Consider the following 12,365-nt stretch of genomic DNA (forward strand, 5'->3'; position numbering starts at 1 on the left):
GAAAATTGTTTCTCTCTTCAGAATGGGAATGACAGTATGGACTAAAAGAGTTTGAAAAAATAGAGGTCTCCCTCCTAATCAAGAATATGTATGTTTCTAACATTTAAGGGAACTTACAAGAAAGCATTCAGGATTTCCAAATGCACATGATCTCTTAATGCCATCTCCTGGACAAGGAGATATAGTGCAGCAAGAACTGTTCAGCATCACACAGAGGAATTCTATCCGATCCATGGAAGAAATTCTGAAAAATCTCCTGTTTCCAAATTGGTAATATTGAGAATGTTCATATCCTTTATAGGAAAAGTAGTAGCACAAAAGAAACACAAATGGATATTAGGCACTCAGACACCAGGGCAATGGGCATCCTTATAAAAACCTAGATGGATACATAGAGATCTAGAGATACACTTGGAAATTAACTCATTGTGTGTCGTAACACAACTAACTTTACCCTCTCTCTGTCTCATTTTACCCATCTGCAAAGTTGGAGTAATAATAACTATCTCGTAAGGTTGTGATATTGCCAATTCTCAAAATTTTATCACAGGTCTCATGATATTTGGCATTTTTCTTAAAGCCCCAGCTCCTGGAGTCTGGTGAAACCTTGAGAATCTCAACTTTTATTTTTAAAAATGTAAGTTACTAGCAGAGAAACGCTTGGAAACCTCAACCCTAAAAGCCCTAACAGTAGAAGGAAAAGAAAGAACCCAATCGGTATTAACTTTTAACATTTCATGGTTTATAAGCCAGTCTCACAACACTTTGGGGCCTGTCTCATATTTTTTAACCCTGATGGTTGACAACAGTGGGGCTGTTGAGTGACATAACAAATTAACAGTGGGAAAGTGCTTTGAAATCCTCAGATTCAAAGTGTTATAGAAGTGCAAAGTAGTAGATCCTTATTGTTACAACCAATTATTATTATGCATTTGTATTGCGCTAGACATGGACCGGGACACCAATGTGCTAGGCCCTGTACAAACAGAACACAGTCCAGTCTCGTTCCCTTGCAATGGGTATGCCCACTGGGAAAAGGCTAGAAAGGAAAGCTATTGCTTTGACCCCCCCATCCTGGATTAAGTCTATTGCCTTTGGTGCTGTATTTACTAAGTGTCCAGCCTTCATTTATACATGGCGGGAATGTACGAGCTCACATAGCCCCTCTAAATTAAAAGATCCTGCTTTGGGCAGCAGGAAGTGAGGGGACAAACACCTCCCCACGCTGGCCTAAATCTTTGCCTGCCAAGCCATACCACTGTTTACTAGTGTCCTCTGTCCATTGGACTCGGACTGAAATGTATACTGTGTATTTGTGCTGCAATTAGAGCTGATCTCTCTTGGTCTCTTATTGCTTCTATTTCAGTAGCACCTAGGTGCTACAACCGAGCTCAGGGCCCCATTGTGCTGTTGCTGTACATACACATTGCCTCTTTCATATGCATAGTAAGCCAGGCTCCAATCCAAAAAGCTTACAAGCTAATTAGCTCAGACACACTAAGTGGGAGAAAGGAAAAAAATATGAATCCCATATTACAGAGGGGAAACCGAAGCACAGAGGCACTAGGGCCAAGTATTTAGGCCACTGAAGCTCCAGAGAGGGGTGTGGGATTTTCACCTAGGTGCCTAACTCCCACTCATTTTCTTCTGTCCTGACATTGGAGAAAAGCCACATTAACTTGCTCTCAGGGAGCATTCACTAGATCAATATCATCCTCCTGCTGTCTAGGAGTCAGGCAGCAGGAGGTGCTATAAGGCTCTTACCCTGCATCCCTCTCAACTAGTACCCAATATTTGAACTAGCTTTTGAAAATCCCATTAGGCACCTACATGCCTCTTTAGGCACCTAATCCTTTCAAAATCTGACCCTGCGTCACTTGCCCAATCTCGCACAATAAGCTGTGCAATTCCAGGAATTCAACCCAGATCTCCTGATTCTCATCCAGCACCTTGAAACCAAGACCATCCATTCAGTTAAATGAAATATATGCCCAATATAGATGTTGTGATGGTTTATTCCTTTTTAACCTAAAATTCTTAAACTTTACTTGTTGTTATGAGCTGAGTGAAACCTTGTTACAAGTTGAGTTAAAACTTCGTTAAAACTGATGTGTGAACATGCCCTCCACTTAAGATAGTTGTAAGGAAACATACCTAAAACAAGGCTTAATAACGTCTGCCCAGAAACTAGCATTATATAGGTGGAGGGTTCAACTGAGTATTGATTTGGGGTGGGGGGGACAGAGACATAGGCAAAAAGCAAGGAAGTCAAGCAGCAGCCTGTGAGCATGCTATGATCCTAGAGAAACTATACAGAGTTTTTTGTCCGGTGTTGGCTAAAGAGGGTTGGGGCTCTAAGCCAAGAAATCCCTCCTCCTGCATTCGGAGAAGAAGGATTTTGTAGAATCCCTGTAAATAAACAAGATTGCATCCATAGGCGGCGACTCTGTGGGTGCTGTGGGGCTGGAGCACCCATAGAAAAAAAATGATGGGTGATGAGCACCCACCGGCAGCCCCCCCATCAGCTCTTCCCCCTCCCTCCCAGCACCTCCAGCCCACCGCGATTCATGCAGGAGGCGCTTGGGGGAGGAGCGAGGACGGGGCATGCTCAGGGGATTTAATCTCCAGCTGCCAACATTCAGAATGTGCATAATGTACCCTGCCACTATAGAATATGTTCTGTGAATTTGAGTCTTAGATCGGGATTTGTGAACTAACTACAGTTTGAATAATCATTGCAGCACGTTTGTTCCCATGCTGTTTTATTATTCACAACTTTCATGGCTGGGCTATGACAACGTGCAAATGAAAGCTGGCAGATTTTATAACCATAGACCCCAATCCTGCCATTGTAAGCTTCCTTCCATTGTAAATATCCATTTTCTTCAGCTGCAAAGATAGATACAGAACAGGATATATCAATCAACTAATCCCATCCTATTCTACACCTGATCTCCGTCCTCTAACTGTGTTCTGCATCATACACTGGGATTGCTGACATCTTCACTTCCCTCCTCTTCCACTTCAGACTAAGATTAAAGGGGTTTATTTATCCTGGGGCTATTCTTAGCAATGACTCTGTTCTCAGACAGAACAAGCAGTTAAACCAATCAACCTAGCTTCTTAATAATGATGACAATCAGTGTGTCAGTTAGCTTTCATGGTGTAACCAGCTGGAATCAATAGAGTGATGCTTGGCTTTTAAGAAGCTATTTTCAGTTCTGTTTGAGGCTCTGTTTGTGCCGCTGGCTGTCAGGATTCAATTCTGGAGGGTGACATGGGAGGAAAATGCTTCCTCCTTCATTATAAAGAGCCTGGGCTGTGTGGTGAATTCCTTTTGCAGGTCGCAATATACTTCCAGACCTGAGAGTTATTAATCTAGATTGTGTCACTGAGGCACAAACCTGAAGTTTGGAGCAGTTTGCTGCTGGGATTTCTGGAACTCCGGATACCTGAACAGTGTTGTCTCATTGTTTCCTTGTGTTTTGCCATCTGTCTCCACCTGTTGTGTCTTGTCTTAGGCTTAGACCAGGGGCTGTCTTTTTGTCCTGTGTTTGTACAGCGCCTAGCACAATTGGTGCAATGCTCAGGGGTCATGCAGGTTGAAGGCCGATCCATATCAGTGGTCAGAGTTCAGAGTGTGATAACCAGGAGATCCAATCCAAGGGGAATGTATAGCAAGGCAGCAGGTGGAGTCAAGCTGGGTCCAAGTGGCAACTAGCAGGCAATGGCTTGTTGCTCAGACAAGGCCAGAACAGAAGCAGGAAATTTATATACGTTCACCAGCCAATCAGGGCCAAGATCAAGTGGCCAATCAGGAAGCAGGTCACAGAACCCTGGAAACTGGCCCACCCGTGTCTGTGAATTCTCTGGTAATTGGATGAGTTGGTGTTGTGTGACGGCCAAGGCTACTTCCCAAGAACCCAGTGGGTGTGGGTGACCAGGATTTGCAACCAAGGTCCTGACATCAGGCCCTTTGTCCATGACCAGAGCTCTGAGATGCTACCACGCTGCAAATGATAATAACTGAACTTGTGGGGAATGCAGCTGCTGCCAGGGCCAGCTCCAGGCACCAGCAAACCAAGCAGGTGCCTGGGGGGGGGCAAACGTAAAGGGGCGGCAGGACGTCGGGCTCTGGGGCGGCAATCCGCCCTCGGTGGCGGCGGCGGGAATTCGGTGGTCGCTCCGTCACAGCGCGATTCTCGCTCGGCGGCAATTCGGCTGCGGGGACGTGACTGTTCTTCGGTCGCCAGCAGCAATTCACACCATCACTCCGCCTCTGTGTTCGGTGGGCAGGATTCCGCCTCCCCGTTCGGCGGCAAGTTGTTTGTTTGTTTGTTTTTTTGCCGCTTGGGGCAGCAAAAACGCTGGAGCCGGCCTGGGCTGCTGCATAGCCCCTTAGGAGGCTGCAGTCGATGTGGGAGGGTTGGGACATGGTCACCAGGCGCCTTTTAAACAGACTAGTGCCCAGATGGTGCTATCAGGGACCCAGGGGCGCTGGAAAAATTTGTGAAGTGGGGGTGCTGAGAGCCATTGAACCGAACTGTAAAATCTGTATATGATGGAAACCATTTCAAGCCAGGAGGTGCGGCAGTACCCCAAGCACGTTAGTTCCAGCACCTGTGCAGGGAGCAATTCTCGTGCTCAAGAAAGAATAAGGGCCACTATTATGGCAAGCTCCTATGCTCGGGGGAAGGATCCCAGAGCTATCTTCCTGTCCCTTGTGTCCTCACGTGAAGGCTGGTCACAATCAGGCCATTAGCAATGATATCCCCGCTTTCTCACCTTTCTTCTTCATTAGTATCATTTTTTCTTCAATACTGATTTCACTCCAGGAATTGCTTCCTTTTTCTTTGAAATATAGATTGCAGCTACTCCAAATGAATGAACCGTGCTTCGCTCTCTCTCTACTTCCTCCGTAACCAGTACCCATTGCTTTCATTTTAAGGTGAGTATTATTCTTGTGGCCATCTCCTACCTAATCAACTCTGATCTAAAACGCCAGGTTCCATCCTTACCCTCCTTATATTTTCAGTTTCAGTCCTAGCTAGTCTTTTTTAATCTTTGTCCAATAATTCCTTTTTTGTGAGGCCTGCTGAAGTTAGATACAAGTCATGGCAGTTATGATCTTGCACGTTTCCTCTGGGTGAAGTTCACTCCCATCACCCCTCACACACCTGGAATCAATGGGATTTCTTTGAGGGAACCATGCAAGATTTCAATGCAATTGCATCAATTTACGGATCAGACAAGACAGTTAAGAAGTCCCTCCATGGTCGCTATACCAGCCCAGAGGCTGTCACTTCTCTGCCTCCCATTGTGAAGGTTTTTATGCACTGGATCCAGATCACTGGTGATTGAACTAATTCACTGACTCATATAACTGCCCATAATAAAATCATCCCTTTCAAGAAAGTCTTGTTATAAACTTTCTCAAGGTTTTGATTTGTTTTTTAACCTATGTATGGAATTATATCCCTGCTATGGAATCTGATATAATGGATTTTAAAAGAAATTATAGGGAAGAGCTCATTTGCTATTAGATGGGTTATTTTATTAAAGCAATGCCTACAGTTGGGATTATGACCCTACTGTGCTAGTCACTATATATACACATAGTAAAAGACAGTCCTTGCCCCAAAGAGCTTGCAGTCTAGATGGACAAAGGGTAGGAGAAGAAATGAAGGAGCAAAGAGGCAAGTGACTTAATTTGGGTCACAGAGCAGGTTATTAGCAGGAGCCAGAATAGAACCCAGGTCTCTTCAATCCCACTCTGTGCCCTCTATCTATTAGACTATGCTCCCTATAGAGTTAATTTCTATAAACTGTATTAAATATCTGTAGAACCCTATTAGCTTCATTAATGTTATATATTAATGTCTATAGGATTTTTCTATGAGGAATAACCAACTGAACAGGAACTAATCTTTTATAGGAAGAACTGGAAACCTTCATACTTGGCCTCTGATTTCTTACACAAAAACACACGTGCTGCTGCTCAGCTCATACGAACAGACATTTTCATACTCAAGCCAGGGAGCTGGGCACATTTGCACAGGCAAAATTTGAGAACACAGATGAAAATTTGTCCTACAAAGAGAGTGCACAGAGGAAATTCACCAGGTGCCCTACAGCCTCCTCTCTTGCCACTAGGTGGCCTCAGAGTAAACTATCTAAAAATCAGTTCAGCTGGGCAGCACACGATATATTTCAAGCGTCATCTACAGAAATAAAGCCAAACTTGGTAGCAATTTCTCTCTGATAAGCAACAACATTGACAGCCCTTCCAATCTGCCAGTGAAGCCAAAATATAAATCATTAGATTAGTGATTAACTAGGGTTTGTTTACGACTGTATAGTATGTACTAACAGCCCTTGAAAAGAACTGCAATGCATTCTATTTAGGGGATCATTCGTAACCCAATGTTATTTCATCAAACAAGAAAAGGAAAAGAACCCAGTGTTTCTTCACTTCTGAATTGTTGAAGAAAATCCTGAGCCTTGAGAAATATGGACGTAGATTAGAGGCAAAATTTTGAAAAGTGCCCAAGTCCCATTTTCAACAGTGATTAGGCACTTAGGAGCCTTAATTTCACTGAAAATCAATGGGACTTAGGTTCCTAAGTCACTATGGTGTTTTTGAAAATTCTGCCCTAGAACTAAAGTATATTACATTTTCAAAATACTTTTTGAAAGATGAACTTAGGGTCTAATTTACAACAAGGAGAGTCAGCATTAATTCATACATTTTTGTTCCACATAAGACACTCATCAAGGCTGTGAGACCTAACATTTTGCCAGGAAGCTAGTAATGAATTTTAGCCTTTTGAAAAGTTCCCATTAAAAGTCCCACGTCCAAACTATAAAACATTTTAAGAATTGAATAGCAGCTTTCAGAAAGACATCTGAAAGTGAGCTGTCAGTGCTGAAATATTTCTCATCTATCTTCTCTCATTTTTGCCAAAGCTATTTGGCACCAAGAAGCAACTAAGAATTCCGGAAACTTTCTTGTGCAGGAACAGTACTGTAACTTCAGAACTCAGGCTGAGAAGTTCAGGATCACCTTGTCCATTCCTTACCAACTTAAACCAAATCAAAATTACCCCCTCTCAGTTCGAAATACTAATGCCCTCACACAGAGTGGCACCGAAATATAAAAGATGTGAAATAAAACTGATGTAGCTATTTCTGTGTGTAGCCAAGCCTTGGTGTGACTCAGGAGCAGAAGTCCCACTGACTTGTGCTCCTAAGTCATTTGGGTAGTTTGAATCTGATCCCCAATTTCCCTTACTTTTCATGAGAATTGGGTGCCCAAATGGCTTAGCCAGATGTGAAAAAAATCTCAGCCTTGATCTCTAATAAAACACAAAATGGTTTCTGCAATACTTGATGCCTGCCTCACAACCTGCTGTGGCCCAGAAGTGGCACATAGCCTGTGACAGATCCAAAATGAAGATTGCACAAACATGGTTTATGCCAACTCTTTAAATTGCTATGGGATTCCTTCCTTGAGGGGAAACGACTCATACTGCAACTTCAAGTTAATGATTCTTTACTTTTTGGTGTAAATAATTTTGTGACTGTTAAAGCAAGAGAGGACCCTGGATTTATGTGGAACACAGGTGAGGCGGGGCCTCAAATGAGTGGCATCCTTTGAAATGAGGTATGTTTCAGGGGTATGGCCTGATTATATATTTCCTCTTCACAACTTAAACACCAGGGGCCTGATTCTCATTTACATTAAAGCCCTTTTCCATAGCTCTGGCAATGCCAAGAGCCATAACTTCCTACTCCCTTCTTAGATCTCTCCTTTGCCGAGATGCCTACAAAAAACTAGACAAGGGTAAGGCAACTGGTGTGATGAGACCATTGCCTCTCATGTTGACCAATACTGTTGCGTTGTATCCTTGTGCTTCCCCATTTGTCTGTACCCTCCTATTGTTTATATTTAGATTGTAAACTCTTTGGGGGAGGGACTATCTTTGTGTTTTGTGTTTGTACAGCACCCTGCACGATGAGGTCACGGTCCATGTCTGGGGCTCCTAGGCACTACCAATACAAATAAATAATAATTTACACATTAAGGCTGCTTTATACTACCAGGGCTGTACAAAGGGCCCATAGCGTAAATGAGAATCAAGCTCATTAAATTTTAAGAAAATTTCCCAGTGAAAAAATGTCTTTTTAGTCTATAGAGTCATGTGTGAAATACTATAAATCCCAGCTGGAATAATCCTCTGTCCAAGTCGTGCCTTGTTTCATCTTTTCCCCCTCATTCAGCTCCTCACTTATTTACAGCTGATGTTTTGTTATCTGTGACCTTCAGTAAAACCTTCCGATAGTCATAATAACTCACCTTGGTGCATGAAGCCCTCTCTGGAGCTGAGTAAATAAAACAAATGCATTGTTTGGTGCATGCCTGCCAAAAAAAAAGAAAGATGGGTTCTAATAGGAAGATGGATAGTCTGCTGTTGGTAAAGGAATCAAATTTAGCTTCTGCCAATGTAGGCAACCTGGTATTAAAAGAAGGAGCTTAAGTTATTAAACTGAGCAGCTTTAATCATCCAGTTCAGGGAAATCCATTGCTGCAGGAGTGCTGAGGCTTAATGTATTTTTACTGCAAAGCCAATACATTTATTCTGATCAGCTAGCCATTGCTCACTAGTGTGTATGAAACTTCATTCTCTGACTTCTCAGGCAGCAGTACAGGATGAAATGGATTTTTACTTGGAAATTGACCCTGTAACCTTGAACTTGATCATCCTGGTAGCTAGTTATGTTATTCTGCTTTTGGTGTTCCTGATTTCTTGCGTGCTATATGACTGTAGGGGAATAGATCCCAATAAGGAATATGCTCCTGAGATTCCTACGGATTCCCAGCCTCCAATCCGATTGGTGGTGATGCAACAGAACTGCCCTGGTACCCGCTGGGCCAAAGGACTTGTCTCTGCTTATGAAAATTCTTCTGATCTGCCAGGGAAAAGAACTACTGTGGTTTAGGGGCCCACCAATTGCTTCTGCGTTCAAGTATCTATGGATAAGCTTGCCTTATCTGCCATGTTTACTTTCAGTTTGCAAATGGATAATACCCCAGCAAGGTAAGTTGAAACAGTGACGGATTTGATGTGGTGGTGTCACCGGGTGAGTTATTTTGTGTTTGGCTCTGTTCTGTGTTCATCCAGTCCTAGATGACTTGCAGTCCCACCAGTCATGCCATAAGAGAGAGGGGGCCTAATTTTTATTGGCACCAAGGGTATGTCTACACAGCAAAGGAAAACCCGTGGCTGGCCCATGCCAGCCGACTCAGGCTCGGGTTGCAGGGCTGTTTCATTACTGTGTAGATGTCTGGGCTTGGACTTGAACCTGAGCTCTAGGACCCTCCCACCCCACAGGGTCCTAGAGCCTGGACTCCAGCCTGAACCCAGAAAGCCACACAGCAATGAAACAGCCCCACAGCCCAAGCCCTGTGAGCCCGAGTTGGCTGGCACGGGACAGCCACGGGTTTTTCTTTGTTGTGTAGACATACTCTTAGAGCCCAAGCAGCAGTGACCCCCTACCCCACTGTGGCACTGGAAAGGGGCTTTTGTATAAATGAGATTTAGGTTCCGTGTCTTTATTTTTACAGGAACACAGCATTGTTCAATTAAACCTACCCCTGCAGGACTCAGCTGTACTATAGTGGGGTATCTGCATAGGGCTTTTATCAGCCAGACTGCAACTGACCTTGATAGGCTGTATATCTCTCAAGTGAAAAAAGAAATGCCTAGGGATTTTACAAGCATATATATGAGGTGTGTCTGATTTGAGCCTGCTGTGGCTGCTATCAGACTGTAGCATTTATAATGTCATTTGTAGGCTCCTCAGAGCTGGCCGAGCCAAGCCTGTTTTGAATCAGATACAATATGATCTTTAACCACTGCCGTAAATTGATTCTGAGTGCCCCTTTCTGTGTTACCGTCTTCCACTGAATGGTATATGGGGATTTGGATAGTTCTGGGCTGGGTATGATACCTTCATTCATTATGCAAACTTAAACCAGAATAAAACTATCATCAATGCAGAAAGAATGAGTCATAATCAATGCCCTCACTATTGAGAAATGTATTGCATGATCCTTTATAGCAAGTGCAATCAAGTTCTATTTACATACATGCATTTATATATGCACATTTCCCTGGTCTTTCTCACCAGCACGTTTCCTTTGCTGTATTAAATTGTGGAGGTTGGTCTGCAGCTGTGGCATTTGTACAGTCAAAATTTCTAGTATCTACAGTAATAACAGCATGATCTCCAAACAAATGCAAGAAAACTACACGTTAAGAGCCTTCTTTGTCAATGAAAACCTTCCTATCTATGGTATTTACATAACCCCCCCATTACCCTGGTATCTGAGCACCTCACAATCTTCAATGTACTTATCCTCACAACACCTCTATGAGCTAAGGAAGTGCCATTATCTCCATTTTACAGATGGCAAACTGAGGCATAGAGAGACTAACTTGCCCAAGGCTACACAGGAAGTCTGTGGTGGAGCAGGAAATTGACCCTAGGTCTCCCAAGTCCTAGACTAATGCCCGAACCACAGATTCCTCTGTTTCTGTATGCAGATTGCTTGAGTTTTTATGCTAAGGGTACACATTGATTGTGGATCCCAACTTACAGGTATTAAGGAACAAGTATCACTGTGCTCATAAAAGAGCTTGCTGTACTCTTGAATGGAAACCTGAAGTTCCTTTCTGATGGGTCATAATGGTCACCATTGTTTGTGTTTTTCCAAAGCAGCAATAAAATGGTGGCATCTAGCCACCATTCACATACAATACCCATACTATTCCCCTTTTCTTCCTTCCTTTTGCAACATAAAATCCTTCTCTCTTTCTCTTTTTGAGTTGCACCAAAATTGCACTGGAAAGAGATCAATGGAGGGTGTTAAATGTACAACAAAGCAAATATTTTAGCCCGGTTAAAAATAATTCCTACAGCATTCCAGAGTGGTGTGATAGTCCAAAACCTATGGAAAAATAAGTTTCAGCCAAAAGAAATTCACCTAGCTCTAGTTAGGTGCTACATAACCAAGATCCTGCAGAGCAGAAGTGAGAGTAAACAAATATAGAACATTTCAAAGGTTAAGCTGGCGGTGAAGAGGAGACCACACACCTCACTACCTTCCAGTCCAAGCTCAAGGCACACATCTTCGACCTTGCTTTTGCTCATGTAAACACTTAGATCAGGGTATATATCATACATGTGGATAGCACTATATCGGTCAAAGACCTTCTCCTGCCAACATAGCTTCTGACGCTCGTGGTGGCTGGAGTAGTTAACTTGACAGGAGAGCTCTCTCCAGTAGACTTAGAGTGACTGCATTAGAGAGGAGCTCTCTAGTGTAGCCATGCCCTTCATGTTTTGTGCAACCAAAAGTAACTTGAATTACATTTTTATTACCTTAAAAACATATGTATAGCTGTGTTTACAGTTCAGCAGTTAAAGTGATAATAGCGATAAATATATATTTACCACATGACACTTCTGAGAATCTAGGCAGTGGTTCTCAGCCAGGAGTCTGTGTACCCCTGCAGGTACACAGAGGTCTTCCAGGGGATAGCTCAACTCCTCTAGGCACCTAGTTTAACAACAGGCTACATAAAAAGCACTAGGGAAGTCAATATTAACTAAAATTTCACACAATGACTTCTTTATAGTCCTCTATATGCCCCACACTGAAATGTAAGTACAATATTTCTATTCCATTTTATAATTATATGGTGAAAATGAGAAAATAAACAATGTTTCAGTCATAGTGTGCTGTGACACTTTTGTATTTTTATGTCTGGTTTTGTAAGCAAGTAGCTTTTAAGTGAGATGAAATGTGGGGGTGCGCAAGACAAATCAGACTCCTGAAAGACGTACAGTAGTCTGGAAAGGTTAGGATCCAGTGATCTAGCAATATCTCAGGGTAAAATGCAGTACTTTAGTTTATCATCTGTTGCTACAAAGTTGCCTTGTATTGAGACTTTGATCTCCTACGTAGTCAGTAAACACACTTGAAGCTGAAACGGGGTAAATTTGACAACTAAATTATTCAGTGTAAATTATTCATACAACTCTAGTCCTCTAGCAGTGATGCTTGTAACCAGCTGTAGTCCAGTCCAGGAGTCTTAGGATTTACAGAGCCTCATTTTAACCAGTTAAAGGTCAGACAACTAGCAATTATCTGTCCCTTGGGGGGTAGCTTTATGTCTTTTTTTGTCACTCATCAAACATGGGCTGACACCTCACAGAAAAATTTTTAAACCATTAGGCCAAATTCTACCCTGTTGTAAATCAACCAGCTTCTGTGTGAATCTACATCTGGATGCAGGAGA

At 42.8% G+C, this 12,365-nt stretch overlaps 1 protein-coding gene across 1 annotated transcript; it reads left to right on the forward strand.

The window, feature by feature from the left end:
* The first annotated feature begins 8,715 nt into the window (after nt 1-8,715).
* Nucleotides 8,716-9,000, forward strand: SMIM36 (small integral membrane protein 36). The gene has a single exon (XM_073310871.1). It carries the CDS (start codon nt 8,716-8,718, stop codon nt 8,998-9,000), a length of 285 nt encoding a protein of 94 aa, XP_073166972.1.
* Nucleotides 9,001-12,365: the final 3,365 nt, after the last annotated feature.

The sequence above is a fragment of the Lepidochelys kempii genome, chromosome 14 (genome assembly GCF_965140265.1).
Source record: "Lepidochelys kempii isolate rLepKem1 chromosome 14, rLepKem1.hap2, whole genome shotgun sequence".
In the NCBI taxonomy this organism is placed as follows: domain Eukaryota; kingdom Metazoa; phylum Chordata; order Testudines; family Cheloniidae; genus Lepidochelys; species Lepidochelys kempii.

What these genes read in the sequence shown, in the direction of transcription:
- SMIM36 (XM_073310871.1), top strand. Translation starts at nt 8,716, where the DNA reads ATGGATTTTTACTTGGAAATTGACCCTGTAACCTTGAACTTGATCATC.